The 22,035-nt window shown below is 46.2% G+C and overlaps 1 protein-coding gene across 1 annotated transcript in view; it reads left to right on the top strand.

Annotated features, from left to right (window-relative positions):
• The window catches only part of SLC24A5 (solute carrier family 24 member 5), a 189,292-nt gene extending 184,688 nt beyond the window's left edge, over window positions 1-4,604 (top strand). The window contains exons 8-9 of the mRNA XM_078684592.1: window positions 3,693-3,794; window positions 4,283-4,604. Coding sequence (XP_078540718.1) covers window positions 3,693-3,794; window positions 4,283-4,602 — 422 coding nt within the window. The 3' untranslated portion in view covers window positions 4,603-4,604. The remainder of the gene's footprint in view (window positions 1-3,692; window positions 3,795-4,282) is intronic.
• The last annotated feature ends 17,431 nt before the right edge of the window (window positions 4,605-22,035 follow it).

The raw sequence follows: 22,035 nt of genomic DNA, 5'->3' as shown, positions 1-22,035 counted from the left end.
AGAGTTACACAGTGCTTGAGATGACATTGGTTTTACTGTGACTCTATTGGGATTTGATGATTCATTTATAATGGAGAATATTTATTTCGACCTGTTAGAAGAACTCATGATTTTTGCAGAAAAATACGTATTCTTGGCTATGGAAATTACATTTTTGTATAGTTTGAGTTGGGTTAGGTAGACCTCTCTTTTGTTAGGAGAATAGCTATGTCTCCATCTTCTTTCGGATTGACGGAGGGCTAATTTTGTTATTTTTAGATCAGCAGAGAACCTTTTCTGGGCTTAGTCGCACCCAGCAGATCTCACTCTACTAAGAGGGGCGTGTTTGTTGCTGGCTGCTGTAAGCCACGTGGTGAGGCTTTCCTCACTGGCTGGGACGGAAGACTGGATGACCGAGACTGTGTTTGTCAGAGTGTTCAGGAAGGGAGTTCTGTTCATACTGTTCCAGTTCCTGCCCATGGTCCCTTTAGGTACTGGTGATATGCCCTTGGTTATATTGTTTATAGTAAACTGTGTTAAGCATTGGTCAGACCATGTACAGGGGGACACTGTTGATAGAACAGGGTTTTGAGAAAATAAAACCTGCTCGGATTGAACCCTCAGTAACATTTTATTAACAGTTTGCTGTGAAATTATTATTAAAAACACTAAAATAAGGGGAAATGCTTTTGCTCATGCGTGGATTAATGTGTATACAAATGCATGAAAAACTAGGCCTTAAGCTCTTAGAATAAAAGACTAATGCTGCTTCAATGCACAATAATAATAATTGCTAGGAATAACGGGTTTTGCATGGATTAGTGCACTGTTGGGATGGTGCTCTTTGAAACTACATTTCAATGAAAATACTAAATGTTTGTTTCATTCTCTGTAGAAAAGTAAGCATGGGCCTACACTTCTGAATGTCAGTTTGGGGTTAATATTTACTCAAGAAAATAAAATTTGAAAAAGGGTTTTGTATAAAAAGAGAGGACCGGCGGCATGATAAACGACCTTCACATTGTGCTGACTGACTGACTGACAAGCTTCAAAAGACATTTCGATATGCAAATGGAAGCGATGCAACTTCCTCATGAGATGGCAGAGGCAAACAAAGAAAGCATGAGACTAGACACATGAATAAACTCTAGGAAATATGTGTTGTAATTGTGTTCAAAATTGAATCTGGGTAGAATCTGTCGTAATGCTGAATGTACAAGACAATGGGATATTTAGTGAACTGGTCATGATGAGAGTGGTGTGACCAAGACACCCCGTCCTTAAACAATTAGAGACAAAGAACGTTCCATTTTTTTGCAACATATGTGGGTTGGACGTTATGGTTTTAGGGTATAATTGAGGTGCCCTGGGAGGTGTGGTTGTTGGGTCTTCGGCTGATGTTAGCTAGCGGGAGATCGTCGCTGTCATCGGTTTGCTGTAGAGGCCTTCCTGTTTCCTGATTCCTGACTAAATCATTGCCACTCTACTCTTCTTGAGTGGCCTTGCTGTCCTTTATGGCCAAAGGGATAGATTCCCTGATTCTCATTTAGGTTAGTATAGTTGATTCTCGAATTTGCATAATCATTTGCAAATGTAATTTTGTCTCTTTGCCTTTCCACTCCTTCAATGCACTGTTTATATGACATGAGTTTGATTTATACATTGCTAATATTTTCTCTCTGCGCTAATCAGTGTCTTTGCATTGTGTGACTGCAATTAATGATCATTCATTTACATTATTCACGATAAACAAACTGAATAAAACCATACAGAGTCTGTTATTATTTAGTAGAGTAGAATGAGTACATAATTATTATCATCAACACTTCAACTTTAGATACGATCACCACAATATATGAAGAGAAATGCAGGTTCAATAGTGTTGGTAGTGAAAAAGATATAACTTGCATCACACAAAACCCCAGCGTGAAGAGATTAGCTGGGTAGTGTAAATGGGCCTATGTTTATGAAAATTATAGAACCCTAATCGCTGGATCACTGTCAATGCAGACACTGTTAGATTAGCCGTCCAGACATTGTCTAGGGTATGTCCCTTAATGTGAGTGGCAGAGTTTATCCTCTGAGTAAAGTTTAACCCATTAAGTAGGTTGTTTCGTTCTCCAGCATGAGGGCCGCCCAGAGTGTCTTTGGCCCAGTAGTTAAAATCACCAATCAACAATATATTTGCATGGTTCATTGTAAAATGGGCCATCTGTTCACCCAGTGAGTGGGGGAACAGAGGCATATTCTGAGATGGCCTATATAGTAGTGCACAAATCAAAGGAGCCGAGACCGACTCCAATTTAATGACTAAGTTATCTACTGAGCATAAGGCTAATGGGATTAATGAGGTACATTTTGAACTCTTGTCGCAGCTACTCCCCCCTCCAACCTTTCCTGATGGACGATTCGCCTGCAGGATATAGTAATTGTTTGGGAGTGCCGCTAAGATATCAGGAGCGGATTCATGTGATAGCCAAGTTCTGTGAAGAGAAGAATATCTGGGTGTGTAGAATCCAGTAGATGAAAAATATCCAGCTTATGTTTAGGCAGGGAGCCCGTATTTAACCCCTCCACTGCGCCGAACGTTCCGCACTGGTGCGGAACGTTCTATTGCGCGGGCGGGGCCGGAACGTTCAGCGGATGTGCGCAGCACTACCGAGGTAGTGCACGCGACATCCGCTGAACGTGCGCCGCACTGATGGGGTTAAATAAAGTATGGTTAACTCGGAAGGTCTATCAGAGTTCAAGTTCCTGTTGAGTCCTATCTGATTAAGACATGCCTCGTTTTGAGAGTGTAATTTCTGGGAAGGAGGCCCATGCTAACATAATGCACAGCCTGGTTAGTTTAGAGCTTACAGAGGAGTTAAATGGCTGGTTTCTAATATGAAGGGACTTTAACTCAGATCGTTCATATATTTGAACCCCTCCCTCTTCTCTCCCCTTTCATTACCACAACAGCTAAGTGAGAGAGATTTGGAAATAGAGCGATTGAGATTTTTGTTTTTTGTGACTCTAATCTGTTCAGATGAGACCTCGTGCTTTGCTTCAGTTAACATTGCATGTCTATGTTCTGGTTCACATTTGTTCTGAATTCAGTTGCAGGTTGTTACTAGTGAAGGTCTGGATGGCTTGTAGGCAGTTAGAATGAGTTACAATACCGCTGTGGACAGAAGAGTCAAGTGCCAACAAGCAGCAATTGGCAAGGATGAAAAATAAAAATACATTTTACTTAGCCCAGAAATATTGTCCACAGAATTTCATGCCATCCAGTCCTACTGCAAGATTTCTTCTGCGTCCTTAAATCTTCTGGGAGATCCCTGGCAAACATTATCAATTTGTTTGGAAAAATACATTTGGCCGATAACTTTTGTCTACTGCAAAAATAATAGCAGTTTAAAGATCCTTCAACATTTCTACTGTAGCCTTAATAGCTTGCCATGAATGCATGTGTGTCCTTGAACTCCGATCCAAAGTTTGTGAGTACTTCCACGCCTGTTCCATTACCAAACTAAAGTAATACTCTTCGTTTTCAAAAATAGTCTTAAATATTCGATGTTGGTAATGTTTACCATGGTGATGTTTTTCTTAATGTTAGGTGGCATCCCTATATTGTCGCATTAAAATTTGAGATGCCTACGATGTGACTTTTATTGATTGTGACGATATAGTTACACCCCATCATTGTTTAATACATTTCATGTTTTTTCTAGGGGAAACGCTCGGAGTTCCAGATACAGTGATGGGCCTCACCTTGCTAGCAGCAGGAACAAGCATTCCTGATACTGTGGCAAGCGTGCTTGTTGCCAGAGCAGGTAAGCACTATACTTTATCCCATGCCACCTCGCAGTCTTCTAAAGGGCTTCGGTCCTGGAAGAGGGAAATGCACGTTTCCAAGTACAGCTAAGGGTGCACTGCAAAAGGTTATGTCTACAACAGAGGTCACCCTACCGATTTATTGCTGGTGTTCACCTTCCTAAAATGAGGCGGCCTTCGAACAACATTCAAAGCTCGAACCCTGTGGGCCATAAACCGTTCCCAAATGTTGTGATGAACTATAGAAATGCAAAATATTTCTATGCAAGCATGAACTAATAGTTTTACCCTATGTTGTGTTTTACTACTTACAAACGTGCCTGTAAAAGAGATTGCTGAAATGTATATTTAAAGTTAGTGTTTTATCGGTTGGGCTGAACAGAATCTTTAAGTGAATTGTTGGTCAGATCAGAACACAATGATTAATAGTTAATTTCGTTTTCAGACTCATTTTAAGTAACACATTCAAATTCTCTTTTTCTTCCAGGAAAGGGTGACATGGCCATGTCCAATATTGTGGGGTCCAACGTGTTTGATATGCTATGCTTAGGACTTCCTTGGTTCATCAGAACAGCCTTTGTCAATACTTCGCCCGTTGAAGTGAATAGCAGTGGTATGACCTATACTGCCATTTCCCTTCTTGTTTCAATTGTATTTATTTTTCTGGCAGTTCACTTAAACGGTTGGAAATTGGATAAAAAATTGGGAATAGTTTGCCTCCTCGTGTACTTGATCTTTGCTTCACTATCAATTCTACATGAGCTTGGAATTCTAGGAAATAACCCTGTACGTATTTGTGGAGAATAAAATACAAATACAAAAAATGAAAAGGTGTAGTCATTTGTTCAAAGTTTATTCAGCAAGTTGGAGTTTGAAGTATTTATTGAAGCGAAAGATATGATTTTTCTATTTTTCTTCTTGTAGGCACTGTCAAATTAAAGTGTGACTCCCATTTAAAGAAACAGTTACTTTCCTGTACCATGGGTTTTCCATCTTACCTGCTCCTATAACTAGCACACATGGGAATTTAACAACCAGTATCCAGAATACAAATATAAATCCTGCCAATAGAATAAGGTAAAGGGGATGCCAGTTATGAGCAGCTACACAATTGTGCTTGGCTCATCCCTTGAACATAGCATTGTAGCCCACTGTCGATAGCTATAGCAGGTGTTAAAAAACCTAAACACAAACTATGGGAACGAGCAGCAGGTGAGGGATTATCTCGAATGGGAGGGCCTTTAACAACCAATCTAGCCCTCAGCAGAAGTGCAATACGGTTATTAGCACATTCCACACACTGAGGGTAGAATGTTCTAAATTAGAAGATTGGAATATTCAGAGCTCCATTGAAGACAATGGGGTAGCTTTGGGCTTATAATGGCTGGTATAAGCCTTCTGTTCCAACATTTAGTGTTTGTCTTTTGGTTTCTCCCTTTTTAACTTAGAACATTCGACCCTCAATGGGTTGAATTTTCTAATAGCTTTATAGCCCTTCTCCCTCGTGGTATACTGGTTGGTAAATGCCTTCTCCCTCGTTATCGATAACTCTGGTTCAAGGCCTTTAACAACTGGTACAGCTCTTGGCATTGGGCTATAAGACTATAGTAAAAAGGGAGAAACATAAAGGCAAACATTGTAATGTTGGAGCAGAAGGCTTATACCATCTAGTAATAGCCCTCAGTCACTTTGTGTTCTTCAGTGGAGCATCCAACATTCCAATGTTCTAATGTAGCCTTATAGCCCACTGCCGAAGACTATACCAGTTATTAAAGGCCCTGATACCAAGCCTATAAGAAGGGAAGGGGCCTTTAACAACCAGTATAGCCTAAGGCAGAATGGCTGTAAGCTTATTAGAACATTCAACCCACTTATGGTAGAATGTTCAGAATTAAAAAAGGAGAATCAGAAAAATAAACACTGGAATGTTGAAGCAGAAGGCTTATACCAGCCATTAGAGGGCCTGAGCCATTTCATTTTGTTCAATAGGGCTGCCAACATTTCAATATTCTAATACCTCCTAAATTACTTGTGTCTAAATAACATCCTGGTAGGGTGAAAAGGGATACTCTACGAGGAATGCCTAGTAAAATACGGACCAAGTTGATTTCTTATAGACCCAAAACAACCCACATGGCAAGCAAGCATCTGTTTCTTTTGGAAAACTTTTTTCCTGAAATGTTCATAATGCATAAGAACCTACTAACAAACGGTGTTTGTATAGTATGTTATCCAACACTTGGACAGAGCTACTTATTGTATGCCGCATCCTTCTTTCAGCCTCTTATTTGCCTCTGAATAACAGCGGGGGCTGAAAGTGTCAGCTATGGCTCAACAAGGACTCCGCCTACTCTGGATTCTGTCCTTCTATATAGTGTGAACCTTTGCTCATTATTTAATTTTTGGTGACATGAATTTTATGGAACAGTCCATATTCAATTCTATGGTGGTTTATATGTTTAGTGGTATTGGTATATTGTTACTCTAGCTGGGCAGAGGCAGAGAGTGCTACCTTGCTGGAATTTTTATACCTCAGCCGACACAGTATTGATTATTGCCTTTTGTGCTGCCCAAACGAGCTCTGCTGCCACAGTAAATAGCCACCGATTTAGCCTTGAGCAAACAACTGTTGGCGAAACGGGTGTTTGTGACCACTTGTGGTCGGTGCATGTACTGGCTTTTGTCTTTTTACCCTCTTGACACAGATGGTCTAGGTAAGTAGGCTGATGCCACCCGCTTCCAGCGTAGGTTAACCAAGAAGGCAAACTAGGAAAATTACTGTAGTTAAGCTGCTTGAGTTACAATTAATCCAGGCAAACCGATCTGGTCAGACATTCTTCATAGTCCTTACAAGATTCCAACAGGATTCAGTTTATATCCATACAGGCCGGTAAATCTATAGGCAAATGAGGCCAGAGGTACTGCCCTTCAATGAACCCATCAAAGGTCTTTTTAAAATGAACTAATCTTGAAGCATGGAGCATGAAATAGAACTGTTCACATGGTCCAGGTCTTTCCTACTCTCACCAGCAGGGTATTCTGTCACATAGTGGCCAGACCGGAAACCGGTTCTACAAGCTCTTTAAATCGGTGCTTTATCTATGCGGGATAGGGCATGTGCATGTATTATGAGATATACAAAGCCATGCTCCCTTGCCCTGCAAAGGTAAATCCCCCATTTTTCTCTCGTGCTCCAGTGCAGAACCACCGACATTCCCTTTTCTTTGCTTTTCAGTTCTCTTCCTTCTCCTGTCCTTTGGCTGTCTCAACATATGCTCCAGTGCTGTGGTTTACCTCGTTGAGTAGTATGCATCAAGCAGTTTTCAGATGCTTATATGCATCCCGACTGCATCTCTGTTTGAAAGATGCTGTGGGTATGCATATATACCTTCTCCACTATTTGGACATGTTCTCTCATGAACTCTGTGACTTGTATGTAAAGAGCCCTGTCGTATAACCTGTGAGACCGTTTTTATTTTGTTACAGGAAGATGTATTCTAGGGCGAAGGTCTAAGTACCTCTTCTATAAAGCATTCTTACAAAAAACCTTCAACAAACCTTACCTGTACTAGATATACCACCAAATATGCCCCTCTCCCTGAGCATATGAGGAGGGGGCCCTGAGTCGCCAATATCTCACAAATATTAATTGGCTTTTGGATGAATGGTGACCTCATAAAGGGTTGAGCCTCCACCCAGAGTGGTTTAGGGACTCCCTAAACTGCATGGTCCTACATTCCGTCGCTGCCTGCGACAGGCAGCCCTGAAGAGGATCTTCCAGCCCGGTCTCCTTGAGTAGATTCAGCTAAGCAGTTCGAGTCCTACATCCTTTTAAAATGTGTCAATTTAGGGCAAACCAAAGCATGGCTTGGCAGTTTGGGCTGACCTGTTCCCATCAGGCACAGGGTCAAGACTGATTTGCATATAGCTGGGTCTGAACTGTGGTGGCAAAGTGAGCTAAAGAACGATGATGGATTCAACCCAGAGCTGTGATTGGTAGAGTGTCTGGAAAGTTTCAGGACTCTGTCCATCATCTCCTTGTGTTTGTTCTGATTGCTAGGTGGCATCTAGTCTACAGGTTAATTCTGTGATGCCCATAATTCCAAATTAATTAGGGGTACACAGGCTTACAGAGCTCTCTGAGTGGCAGCCTCAGTGCTCAAGGGGACAGGCTCCCCCTGTGACAAATTGCTACCAAGGATGCAGCCTACAGGCAGACCCTTTGGGTAACCACCTCCTCAATTCCATGGTGAACAAAACCAATGACCATTCATGCTAACTGCTGGGTGACACTTGTCACCCTCCATATTTGCGAGGCTAAGTACTGCAGTACTGCTCTTGGGTTAGCACCCTTTTCACCAATGGTTGGCACAGTGCAGTCTCAAGGAATCCGATTTATTGAGGCCTTCTTAATGTACTTCTCAGAGCTCTTAGCTATCCTCTGTCAACTGTGGGAGTTCAGCTCAGTTTTTTTATCCCTGAGAAATAAAGAGGAGTTAACATCATCCGAGAGTTCAATTTACAGTGCAGCCCGTTTAGGCATCACAGTGGGGACCCAAAGTCCATTAATGGGAATAAATGTAGGTTTATCACAAATTCAAAGCCAAACATGTGTACAAGTCTCAAGAATGTTGTAGATATACAAATCACTATTGGCAGTCCAAAGTTTAGTTTCAACAGCATAACGCATACAAGGAATTCAGTAATAGCATTGCATAAAATAAGGAACAACATCTGGTGATCATTTTACGATTTTCAGTCCTCTTGCCTATACATTAGTATATCTAACTTACCTAAACTAAGCCTGCAATAAGTAGCATTAACTGGGAAACCCCTAATTACACCCAGTAAAGCAGGAAGGTTGCAGTATTGTAGACACTTCTGAAGGAGTTCTCCAAAATCAGGAGTATTGCATAGCATAAAGCATAGCATAAAGCCACAGAACAGAAATATAGCAAAGAGGTCTGTACCCCTCTGAATCTAAAATCAATCATTCAGGTTGGAGGTCACACTTTAGCTTTATTCAAAAGCTAAAGTGTGACCTCCAATTAAAACAGAATATTCAAGAATCCCACATCAGGTGTCTCGGTGCTTTCCCACCTTCTCACGGTAAAACCTGGCATCCTTATTCGATACTCCCATTTCATGGTCTGAACATCAGGACGTCCTTGGATTCTTCCATCTCTAGATATAACATGAATAGGTGTCCTCCCTTTTTTCATTAGTGCCTCTCATCCTTTACAGAATTTCTTCTCTCGAACCTCGTTATCTCTCATACACCATTTTCCTTTCAATAACTATGAGATCATAAGACGCACCTGCAAAAAAGAAAAAAACATTGCAACACAAGCATACTTTCACGTTGAAGGTTAAACAGTCCAAATGCTTTAGACCTTTGGTCAAGCTAACATATCAAAACACTTCAATACACATTTAAATGCATGGTTAAGGATACATATATATAGTTATAAAATAAATCCACCTTAACATGCCCAAGCATTTGGAGACGCACTCCTCCATCTGGTAATTTCAAAATCTTTATTGCAAGGAACAGGCTTTCAATTTTGATTGTTTAAGTTCGTTCTGCCTGACGCGTTTCAGAGCAAACGTGCTCCTTCCTCAGAGGCAGTTTGAAAATCAAGCTTTGTTCGGCTCCCACTGTTCCCTCCATGCTTAAGACAATTTATAGGCCTCCGGTGTGCATTCAATAATTAGTTGACTTCTGATGCATGCTGGACCTTGTGGTAAAATGCCATACATTTTTTACCTCTAATGGTTTGCATGTTTGTTAAAACCCTTTCAAGAACCAATTATCGCCCTCCAGTGGGCCTCAGAATTGTAATCCTGTTCCACATTTCTGCAACCAGCTGTGCCGTCTGAAGCCCCCAAGCATTTCAGGTAAGACGGACCCTTCCAATATTCCCTGGGGTGGTGCGAAGTCCCACGGGTGGACCCCCGTGTATATATTCACAAAAACATGCCCTAGCATTTGGAGACTCACTCCTCCATCTGGTAATTTCAAAATCATTATTGCAAGGAACAGGCTTTCAATTCCGATTGTTTAAGTTTGTTTAAATATCGGAAGGGTTCGTCTTACCTGAAATGCTTGGGGACTTCAGACGGCGCAGCTGGTTGCAGAAATGTGGAACAGGATTACAATTCTGAGGCCCACTGGAGGGCGATAATTGTTCGTGAAAGGGTTTGAACAAACATGCAAACCATTAGAGGTAAAAAATGTATGGCATTTTACCACAAGGTCCAGCATGCATCAGAATTCAACTAATTAATGAATGGCACACCGGAGGCCTGAAAATTGCCTTAACCATGCAGGGAACAGTGGGAGCCGAACAAAGCTTGATTTTCAAACTGCCTCTGAGGAAGGAGCACATTTGCTCTGAAACGTGTGAGGCAGAACAAAGTTAGACAACCGGAATTGAAAACCTGTTCCTTGCAATAAAGATTATGAAATTAACAGATGGAGGAGTGCGTCTCCAATGGCTTGGGTATGTTTGGGTGAAGTTATAAAATAAATGCAGGATGCTATTCAAATGTAAAAATGAGTATATAATAGTTAAAAATATTACTCAAACTATACAAATGCAGATATACATAAAAACTGCAATTTGGGATCACTGTAAGAAAAACCTTAGTATGCACACTCTTAAATGTATGTATTATACAGCAAATGCACCCTTCAGTATTTCAGTCAAGTGCATCTCTTTACATTAATGATATTAAAGCACACAAATATATGGTACTAAATGCTCATATTTATAGCATAGTCAAGACGTGAAAGAGTGGAGCCAAATTTCTCATGTACTCCTTCTGATGGCAAATCAAGGTATCACAATTTATTATCTATAACTTATTAGATGGACCCTCTAAAACCTTGAGGTCTTTAGCATTTTCCTCCTAGATTTTTCAAGACGTTTCATGTAGTCATAGTATTTACTCTAATTCTCCTCTAGGTCTACAACTGCTCTCTTCCTCTTCACTCCCCACTTGACTTTTATGCACTTATATCCCTTAGGGATCACAACTAGGAATATTACACAAAGGTTAATTATCATAAAAGGTTTCAAAATAGTACCCAAAATTCCACTTCCTAGGTTTCCAAACCACTTGCCTACTGCAGAAAATCCACTTCCAATGGCTCCCCAAACACCTGTTGCTACCAGCGCCTGCAACTCCTTGTGCAGGTCAGAGATAGTCTTGATAAACTTCTTAAAAAATCCTCACTGTTGTCAGAAATGTATCTTGCAGCAATGCAGGACCTCTAACATCCGGGAGACTTCACCCTCTTTTGCAAGCAGGATGTCTAACGCAAGGCAATTTTGCAGAACCATGGACCTGATAGCCACCAGTTCCATATCTATAACTAATGAACATCCTGCTGTACTGGTGGCCAATTTACCCACTATATTGGACAAATTCTAATCTTGAGGTCATCCAAAATGACCCCCGTAGATGGGATCATCGCACCAAAAATATCTCCCACTACTTCTCCAGCACTAACATCTCATTTATGTCTGAAATTCGTTTCCCTCATAGGGTCATTCAGATGTTCCACATGATAAATCTTTAGAAAAAAATATACATACTTAGAAAGTACCATACCAGCCTCTGGGCAACGTGAAATAAGCATGTCCTCCACAAATATAGTAGACTCAAGGAATAACAGAATCATCACCCTTCAAGAATAAATCCCCATTTCCCCTAACTTCAAATATACGGTCACACTCATTCTTTCTCACAAAAAGATTGTCAAGTGAAGATCTTTCAACAATATACATCATTTTCCTTTATGTTTCCAATCTAGAGTCAATGCTCCTTGATTTTCTGACACTTGATGATCTATTTCTTCCTTGTCCACTTATGTTAATTTTTAATCTTCTTCTGTTTTTGACCTAGATTCCATACTTCTCCTCTTGTCTTCAGCTAAATGTAGACATTTATTTTCAACCTCTTTTAGAAGGCAAGCCAAAATGAGTCTGAGAGCATAGGCATGAGAGGTTTAAAGAACCTTTTAATAATTCCAGGATACTTAGCTTTTGGTTCAATGCGCCGACTAAGGTGCTCAGGTATGGGTTCTTCTGAAAAATCTAAATCCTGATTAGAAAAATAATATTCAAAATGTTCCCTTCCATACATAAAGGTTGTCAAAATACTACAGGTATCATCATATGTCAAAGGAATTTGGTGATAAGGATACCCTCTGCAGCTAATGCAGGCAATTTCAAACAAACATAGCAGCCCCTGGCATCCATAGTGTCAATGTATTCATAAAGCAGTTTAAAATAAGCATTTGTAAAATAATCGCCTCTAGATGTATCTACATGTAATTTGGTCTTATCTAATTAATACAAGCTATTACCACTGGGGTGTGAGGATTTAGTCTCTACTGATTTAGATGTAGATGGATATAATCCTACATGCAGAATTATTAGTACTACAATTATTAGTGTGCCTGCTATTATGTACCAAAATCTACTAATATTAGGATTGGCCATGCAACAGTTGGTGTTGTTGCACCAAGGATATTCTGCTGCATAACTAAATACTATAGGGTCCAAAAAGCGAGACCTATTGTCTATGCCAATGCTTGTTTGTTTTTTGTTGCTGTTTTGTTTAAGTTCCCAGATGTACAATAGCTGGACATGGTTTTTGTTAACAGTTCTTTGCATCAAATGAGCTTGTTTTCAGTGCTCTGAATGTTGTTTCCATTCTGGTTGTAGGAAGCAATCATTCCCAGGGTTGTGGGGGCTGCCTAGCTGTGCGCATGCGCCGAACTTTGCAAATGAGAAAAAGCCTGGTGCAGGCGCAATTTACAAGTGTGGAGTGAGTGAGCCCCAGGCAGCATGACTCACTCACACAGGAGTTCATGCACTGCACCTGCATACTCAGCATGGTTTAAGGAAACTCGACCCACTCCCTCCCAGGCATCAAACACATATTTACCAAGAAACTCTGGGAAGAGTCTGCCTGCTGCACTGACCGCAGGTGGTGAGTGTGCCCGGTGAAAGTGCGCACTGACTGCTGGTGGTGTGTGTGCCCGGTGGAAGCGTGCACTGACGGCTGGTGGTGTGTGTGCCTGGTGGAAGCGTGCACTGACGGCTGGGGATGTGTACGCCTGGTGAAAGCGTGCACTGACAGCGGATGGTGTGTGTGCCTGGTGAAAGCGTGCACTGACGGCGGATGGTGTGTGTGCCTGGTGAAAGCGTGCACTGACAGCGGATGGTGTGTGTGCCTGGTGAAAGCGTGCACTGGCAGTGGATGGTGTGTGCCTGGTGAAAGCGTGCACTGATGGCTGGTGCTGTGTGCCTGGTGGAAGTGTGCACCGACAGCTGGTAGTGTGTGACAGCTGGTAGTGTGTGTGCCTGGTGAAACTGTGCACTGACGGCTGGTGGTGTGTGTGCCTGGTGGAAGCGTGCACTGATGGCTGATGGTGTGTGTTGGAACCTGGGATGTCAGGTCACCTAGGGTAGCCTGGCCTAGGGGTAAGACAAGCAATTCTAGAGGCACAAGTGTGAAGGTTGCAGACCACCCAGCAGTAAATCCACACAATAACACTTAAAAAGGACACTACACCAATTTGTTATGAAAATAAGTACTGGTTTATAAAAATAATATCTTTGCACTTTTACTTTCAGAGTTCACAACTAATTACACTTCAGTTTGTTTGGGATATAGCAAGAATACTTTTAAACTACTGAGCAATTAATCATCTAGGTTCAACAGTACATTACTTTAGTTATGAAATCAGTGATAACACTTTCAGATTGGCTTACTTAAATCAATAATCAACATCAATAGTGCATCCACTCAGACTCCAGAATTTGATTAGAAATTGTCACTATACAGTGTACTATACTTGTCTCCCACAAGCTACTCTCCTCATCACGAGACACTGTTGGAAAAACGAGCAATGACTAAGCTAGGTTAGTTCCCTACAGGTGTGAGCCTCGCTTTCAACAAAGAGCAGTAGTTTTCTTGTAGAAGAGTCTATACTCCTCCAGCAAAGGGGACTCCTCACTGCTGACAACTGTAAAGGTGCTATTCCAAGCAGAGCAACGTTTCATATAGGCCCCTCAGGCAATAACCAAGACGCTCCACCCTCTGGAAGGGACTCTTTATTCCCCTACTTGTGAAGTCTTGCTCCCCTGCCCTCGTGTAACTCTCCTTACTTGTGATCAGGTTCTTGAGGTGCCAGTGAGTGGGGGTATCCGCTTGACAGGGAACAGGGGGGCCAAGCGCTGAGAAGGCTCACCAGCCTCCCGGGGCACCTCTCTCCTCTCTCCCGCTCGCGCCGGCTCCTCTGGTAGCGCTCGAGCGGGGAAAAGAGATCCCTGTTTACTGCAGGCTGCCGGGTTCCTCCGTCCCCCCTCCCGCTCGCGCCAGCTCCTTCGTGAGGCGCTCGAGCGGGGGAAGACGATACCACACGCCTAAGCCTCTGCTCTGCTCTCGGTGCCTTCCCGCCTGGTCCCGCCTCCGCCTTCCTGTTGAGAAGCGGCGCGACCGGGCATGCGCGAGCGAGCAGCGGCTTCAACTGGAGTCTGCTCGGTTCGGCTTCCTCCGGCTCCGCCCCCAAACACCGGATCACTCACTCCTATGCCGGGTTAGCGCTGACAGGACACAGCGCCGGAAATGATCCTTCACTCCAGCGCCCACTGCTACCACAGGCACACAGGCGGCCTGATCACGCTGCCAGCGCCCCACAAAGCGCCTCGAGGAGGGCACGCTCCCAGCCCTACGTCAGTCACAGGGAGTTCACTTGAGCAAAGGCAGCCCAGGTACAGGGAAAAGGGGGGGGGGATAACCTGTAATGCGTGGCGATAGACTCCTCACCAGCTCACAATCCCTCCAACCCCTGTAATAATATCCTGGGGATCACTTTCCTTTAGTTCCTGTACTGGGCAGAGGACTGCGCTCCGCAGCGCCGCAGTCTCCTTCTCCTGAAGACTTCCCCTGTATGATTTGGACAAGGGGCAAGCTAGGCGCCCAGGGTCTCCAGTAACCCTCATCAGCGGGGTCAGGACAAGTAACCCAAAGGGGGATAGTGTGGTGGACCAGTAAGGCAGCTTCCCAGTCCAGGAGGTCAACCCTATGTCTAGCCTCTTCCCACCCTTAGTTACAGCCTGTCCTCCAGCTGACTCTCTCAGGTAGACAAAATGGCTGCCCCGCATTCCGCCTTATATAGGCTGTCCCTCAGTGGTCCAGAATGGACCAGAAGGTTCTGGAACGCCCTATACTAGTCTATGGGCAAGTTCTGGGTGTGGCAGTTAGGGCAGTTGGAAGCCACCATTTTGTGGTTCCAACTTTTCCTGTCAGAACAGGCCTCTGGGCCTGAGGTGAAAAACTATGAGGGGGGGAAAGAACACCTATCCCCTTGACCAACACCTAGAAAAAGCTAGTGGACACAAAAATTATTAAGGGTATGAGAAGCAGAAAGGGGACAAAATAAATAATAAATTGGAGGGACTACGCAAAAAAAAAAAACAGACAGGTCTAACACGCGTCCCCCCCCAGCTGAAAGTGGGGAGAACTACCCAACCCCTTGGGAGTCCTCATCACTAAGGCGGAAATACCTGGAGAGACCGTCTGCATTGACGTGGTCCACTCCAGGCCGATGTTCCACCCGGAAGTCCATTCCCTGTAGGGAGATGGACCACCTCAACAGCTTGGGATTTTCCCCCTTCATTTGCATCAGCCAACGAAGGGGTCGGTGGTCAGTCTGAACCAGGAAGTGCGAGCCAAACCGGTATGGCCGCAGCTTCTTCAGAGCCCACACCAGCGCAAAAGCTTCCCTCTCAATTGCACTCCACTTCTGTTCCCGGGGAAGTAGTCTTCTGGATAAGAAGACCACAGGCTGATCCAGGCCCTCTTCATTTAGTTGCGATAACACTGCCCCAATGCCATGTTCTGATGCATCTGTCTGGACAATGAACTCCTTGGAGAAGTCTGGGGCCCTCAGGACCGATGCTACACACATTGCCTGCTTCAACTTTTCAAAGGCTTGCTGACAAGCCTTCGTCCAAACTACCCGTCGAGGTTGTTTCTTGGAGGTGAGCTCCGTGAGGGGCGCTACTATAGTGCCATACCCCTTCACAAAGCGACGGTAGTAGCCTGTGAGGCCCAGGAAAGCTCGGACCTCAGTCTGTGTCTTGGGGGGCTCCCAGGCCATGATTGCCTCAATCTTTGCCTGCAGGGGCTGCACTGACCCCCTACCCACCAAGTGTCCAAGGTACACAACCGACCCTTGCCCAATCTGACATTTGCTGGCTTTGATGGTCAATGCAGCTGTTGTTGGTGGATCCAATGGCCCTACAATGTCGATGCCCACCCTTTCAAAGGGGGTGCTAACGACTGGAAGTGGTTCCAGGGGAGCTGTCAGCTTCACTCCTGTTTTCCCACTGGCCTGGCAGGATACACATGTCCGACAGTAAGTGTTGGACGCCACTTTCATCTGAGGCCAGTAAAAGTGGAGGACAAGCCGAGCAAAGGTCTTGTCCTGGCCTAAGTGTCCTGCCAAGGGTATTGCATGAGCCAATTCCAGCAGAAAGGCTTGGTATTGCTGCGGGACCACCAAGGCCCTTGATGAGCCAGGTAGGGGTACCTTGGGTTCACTGTAGAGGAGTCCATCCTCCCAGTAAATATGGTGGTGTCCCGTAGCATCACCTGCTGCCTGGGCTTCAGCCTGACGCCTCAGTCCCTCAAGTGTAGGGCACTCCCTCTGCCCCTTACAGAATTCATCTCTGGTAGGTCCTCCCTCCACATGCCACTCAGCAGGGATGGGTAAATCCTCCAGAGAGCCTTCTTCCCCCTCCATGGACTCCTGGCCCACCACCGCAGGTGGCCGATCTGTCACATGGGGCGTGGAAGCAGAAGCAGGCTCTTCCTGTCTCCGCGTCTGTCCCTTTTTGGCAGCGGGTTGGGCCATTGTTCCAGGCTCCAACCCAGGCGAACTCCCTCTCCGGGCAGTCGCAGACCTTGTGCTCACACAGGCCCAGTCAGGTGTACCCAGCATCGCAGAGTGCGTCCGGTATTCCACCTCTCTCCAAGTGTTGTGCTCCATATCATTCCCCAGCAGACAATCAACTGGCACGGCAGGGCTTACGGCAACTCGAAGTGAACCTGCAACCCCTTCCCACTCAAAGGGAACCTCAGCCACTGGATAATGGCCCATTCTGCCGTCAGCCATCGCGGCGGGGTGGAGTACATTAGGAACCACCTGCTCTGGAGACACCAGTTGACTTCTCACCATAGTCATACTGGCTCCTGTATCTCTCAGAGCCTCCCCTCTCTGGCCATTGATGGTGACCCGTTGCCCATACTTTGTAGTATTTGGGGGCACCTGGATCTTTGGAACCATCTCCCGCTCTCCCAGGGACACTAAGGTGACACCCGCCCACTCACCCCCCTTATCTAAGGGCAACTCCTCCCCGAGCGCTACACTAGCTACTCCCGGTGACTTTCCTCCGGTGGGAGGGGGTGGTCTCTTTGGGCATCTGACATCTCCCTTATAATGTCCAACACCACCACACTCAAAACAGTGGAGAACCCTTGGCTGCTGGCTTTGGCCAGGATTAGGGTTTCTGGGCGGGATTGCCTTAGGGGTGAAACCTGTTCCCTTCCCTTGGAAACTGTTTTGGGGACCTTTAGAGAACTCCCTCTTTTTGTCTCCCCCCTCCTTCTTCTGAGGGGCGCCCTGTCCGGCCTTTTGGGAATCCCCTCCAGTCCCCTTTGAGGACACCCGGGTACTTGCCCAGATGTCCGCCTCCTCTGCAAGCTTCCGGGGATTGGTCAGCTTGCTGTCCACCGGGTGTTGGCGCAGCTCGGGAAAACATTTCTCGAGGAGGTGCTCTTTCAAAAATAGATCATACAACCCCTCATAGTCCTTCACCTCGCTGCCCTTGACCCAGCCCTCTAATGCCTTACGTGCGTAGTCGAGGAAGTCCACCCAGTTCTGGGTGCTTAACTTGTGGCTCCCCCTGAACTTCTGGCGATACCTTTCCGGGGTAAGCCCAAACTTCTTTACTAATGCTAGCTTCATGATGGGGTAGTTGGTTTGTTCCCCTGGTTCCAGGGCCAGCAAGGTGTCCCGACCAGTAGGAGGCATGTACCTATATAAACCACCCCCCCCAGTGCTTCTCCTGCACCCCAAGGGCTCTTAAGGAGACCTCATAGGCAGCCAACCACTTGGCTATGTCATCTCCCTGACTAAAGCTAGCGATAAGGTATTTTGGCAAATAGGGTCTGGACTCCCTGGCTGTCTCTTTGGATTCGCTGCCACCACTTATTATAGGAGAAGGCCCCCGTTGCAGGGCCTGGAGTTCCAACTCTTTCAACCTGAACTCATGAACCATCCTCTTCTCTTCCTTCTCCTGCTCCAGCTTAGCCAACTCCCATTTTAATTGCCTCTTTTCCCTTCTGTCAGCGAGCTCTGCTTCGGTTAAGCTTCCCCCGGAGACACTACTGCCTTTCCTGGAGTAGGACCCTGGTCCTGGGAGTAGGTTTTCCCCCCCCGGGTGGAATAATCCATTTATCTCCACAACCGGGTCCCGGTCTGCCCCTTCATCCTCCTCCTTCCCTTCTTTGTGTGCCTCCACCCAAGCCCTGAGACTGGTCTGGAGTTCCCCCTTCTTGGCACCATGCTTAAAAAATACCCCCATTTTCTGGCAGAAATCTTTCAGCTGAGCCACAGAATAGGTATCTAGGTTTTCTAATGCAAACTCCATTTTGAAATAGGCAAAACCAGATTATACACACCAGGAAATTAGAGTTGCAAGGGCAACCTAAAGCTACCTCCACCCACCACCAGGAACAAATTTGGAAAAACAAAAGGACAAATTAGGAGGGCCGCTAGGAGAAAACTCCTGGTGTAGGCTTAGTGTATTACGTTCAATTACTACTGAGTAGCTGCAACCACAGTCAGTATCCCACCGCTAGACACCAAATGTTGGAACCTGGGATGTCAGGTCACCTAGGGTAGCCTGGCCTAGGGGTAAGACAAGCAATTCTAGAGGCACAAGTGTGAAGGTTGCAGACCACCCAGCAGTAAATCCACACAATAACACTTAAAAAGGACACTACACCAATTTGTTATGAAAATAAGTACTGGTTTATAAAAATAATATCTTTGCACTTTTACTTTCAGAGTTCACAACTAATTACACTTCAGTTTGTTTGGGATATAGCAAGAATACTTTTAAACTACTGAGCAATTAATCATCTAGGTTCAACAGTACATTACTTTAGTCATGAAATCAGTGATAACACTTTCAGATTGGCTTACTTAAATCAATAATCAACATCAATAGTGCATCCACTCAGACTCCAGAATTTGATTAGAAATTGTCACTATACAGTGTACTATACTTGTCTCCCACAAGCTACTCTCCTCATCACGTGACACTGTTGGAAAAACGAGCAATGACTAAGCTAGGTTAGTTCCCTACAGGTGTGAGCCTCGCTTTCAACAAAGAGCAGTAGTTTTCTTGTAGAAGAGTCTATACTCCTCCAGCAAAGGGGACTCCTCACTGCTGACAACTGTAAAGGTGCTATTCCAAGCAGAGCAACGTTTCATATAGGCCCCTCAGGCAATAACCAAGGCGCTCCACCCTCTGGAAGGGACTCTTTATTCCCCTACTTGTGAAGTCTTGCTCCCCTGCCCTCGTGTAACTCTCCTTACTTGTGATCAGGTTCTTGAGGTGCCAGTGAGTGGGGGTATCCGCTTGACAGGGAACAGGGGGGCCAAGCGCTGAGAAGGCTCACCAGCCTCCCGGGGCACCTCTCTCCTCTCTCCCGCTCGCGCCGGCTCCTCTGGTAGCGCTCGAGCGGGGAAAAGAGATCTCTGTTTACTGCAGGCTGCCGGGTTCCTCCATCCCCCCTCCCGCTCCCGCCAGCTCCTTCGTGAGGCGCTCGAGCGGGGGAAGACGATACCACACGCCTACGCCTCTGCTCTGCTCTCGGCGCCTTCCCGCCTGGTCCCGCCTCCGCCTTCCTGTTGAGAAGCGGCGCGACCGGGCATGCGCGAGCGAGCAGCGGCTTCAACTGGAGTCTGCTCGGTTCGGCTTCCTCCGGCTCCGCCCCCAAACACCGGATCACTCACTCCTATGCCGGGTTAGCGCTGACAGGACACAGCGCCGGAAACGATCCTTCACTCCAGCGCCCACTGCTACCACAGGCACACAGGCGGCCTGATCACGCCGCCAGCGCCCCACAAAGCGCCTCGAGGAGGGCACGCTCCCAGCCCTACGTCAGTCACAGGGAGTTCACTTGAGCAAAGGCAGCCCAGGTACAGGGAAAAGGGGGGGGGGGGATAACCTGTAATGCGTGGCGATAGACTCCTCACCAGCTCACAATCCCTCCAACCCCTGTAATAATATCCTGGGGATCACTTTCCTTTAGTTCCTTTACTGGGCAGAGGACTGCGCTCCGCAGCGCCGCAGTCTCCTTCTCCTGAAGACTTCCCCTGTATGATTTGGACAAGGGGCAAGCTAGGCGCCCAGGGTCTCCAGTAACCCTCAACACCGGGGTCAGGACAAGTAACCCAAAGGGGGATAGTGTGGTGGACCAGTAAGGCAGCTTCCCAGTCCAGGAGGTCAACCCTATGTCTAGCCTCTTCCCACCCTTAGTTACAGCCTGTCCTCCAGCTGACTCTCTCAGGTAGAAAAAATGGCTGCCCCGCATTCCGCCTTATATAGGCTGTCCCTCAGTGGTCCAGAATGGACCAGAAGGTTCTGGAACGCCCTATACTAGTCTATGGGCAAGTTCTGGGTGTGGCAGTTAGGGCAGTTGGAAGCCACCATTTTGTGGTTCCAACTTTTCCTGTCAGAACAGGCCTCTGGGCCTGAGGTGAAAAACTGTGAGGGGGGGAAAGAACACCTATCCCCTTGACCAACACCTAGAAAAAGCTAGTGGACACAAAAATTATTAAGGGTATGAGGAGCAGAAAGGGGACAAAATAAATAATAAATTGGAGGGACTACGCAAAAAAAAAAACCAGACAGGTCTAACAGTGTGTGTGCCTGGTGGAAGTGTGTACTGATGGCTGGTGGTGTGTGTGCCCGGTGAAAGCGTGCACTGACGGCTGGTGCTGTGTGTGCCCGGTGAAAGTGTGCACTGACGCTGGTGGTGTGTGTGCCCAGTGAAAGCGTGCACTGATGCGTGGTGGTGTGTGTGCCCGGTAAAAGTGTGCACTGACGGCTAGTGGTGTGTGTGCCTGGTGGAAGCGTGCACTGATGGCTGGTGGTGTGTGTGTGCCTGGTGGAAGCGTGCACGCCTGGTGGAAGCGTGCACTGACGGCTGGTGGTGTGTGTACCAGGTGGAAGTTTGCACTGATGGCTGGTGGTATTTGTGTGCCTGGTTAAAGCGGGCACTGACGGCTGGTGGTGCGTGTGCCCGGTGAAAGCGTGCACCAACGGCTGGTGGTGTGTGTGTGTGTGCCTGGTGAAAGCGTGCACTGACGGATGGTAGTGTGTGTGCCTGGTGGAAGCGTGCACTGACGGATGTAGTGTGTGTGCCTGGTGGAAGCGTGCACTGACGGCTGGTGGTGTGTGTGCCTGGTGGAAGCGTGCACTGATGGCTGGTGGTATGTGTGCCTGGTGGAAGCGTGAACGGATGGCTGTTGGTGTTTATGCCTGGTGGAAGCATGCACTAACGGCTGGTGGTGTGTGTGCCTGGTGGAAGCGTGAACTGATGGCTGGTGGTGTTTATGCCTGGTGAAAGCATGCACTAACGGCTGGTGGTGTGTGTGCCTGGTGGAATCGTGCACTGACGGCTGGTGGTGTGTGCCTGGTGGAAGCGTGCACTGACAGCTGTTGGGGTGTGCCTGGTTAAAGCATGCACTGATGACTGATGGTGTGTGTGCCTGGTGGAAGCAGGAACATTCACAGTGATAGAAGACACAAATGAAACTGATGAAGAGGAGGGGGAGGAGCGGGAGTGCGAGCAGAGGAGCATGATGCACAGCTAAAAGACACAAATGAAGCTGACCATGAGGGAGGGGGGTAGTGCAAGCAGAGGAGCCTTATTACAGCAATAAAAAACACAGATGGCAGATGTGCACGAGCTCGTGAACGCAAGCTGCAGGCCAGCAAATGCCTCTGGTGGCACTTTTAAAAGCCACTTACTAAATGTCTCGAAGAGACAGCGCATGTGCTGTCTCAGGCAAGACCTAAACACCGGCCTGTTAGGTGAAACTTAGCAGCAGAAAGTCTTCTCTGTCAATTTTCACCTGTG

The sequence above is a fragment of the Lissotriton helveticus genome, chromosome 3_2 (assembly GCF_964261635.1).
Source record: "Lissotriton helveticus chromosome 3_2, aLisHel1.1, whole genome shotgun sequence".
NCBI lineage: Eukaryota > Metazoa > Chordata > Amphibia > Caudata > Salamandridae > Lissotriton > Lissotriton helveticus.
This window is presented reverse-complemented; position numbering and strand designations above follow the sequence as displayed.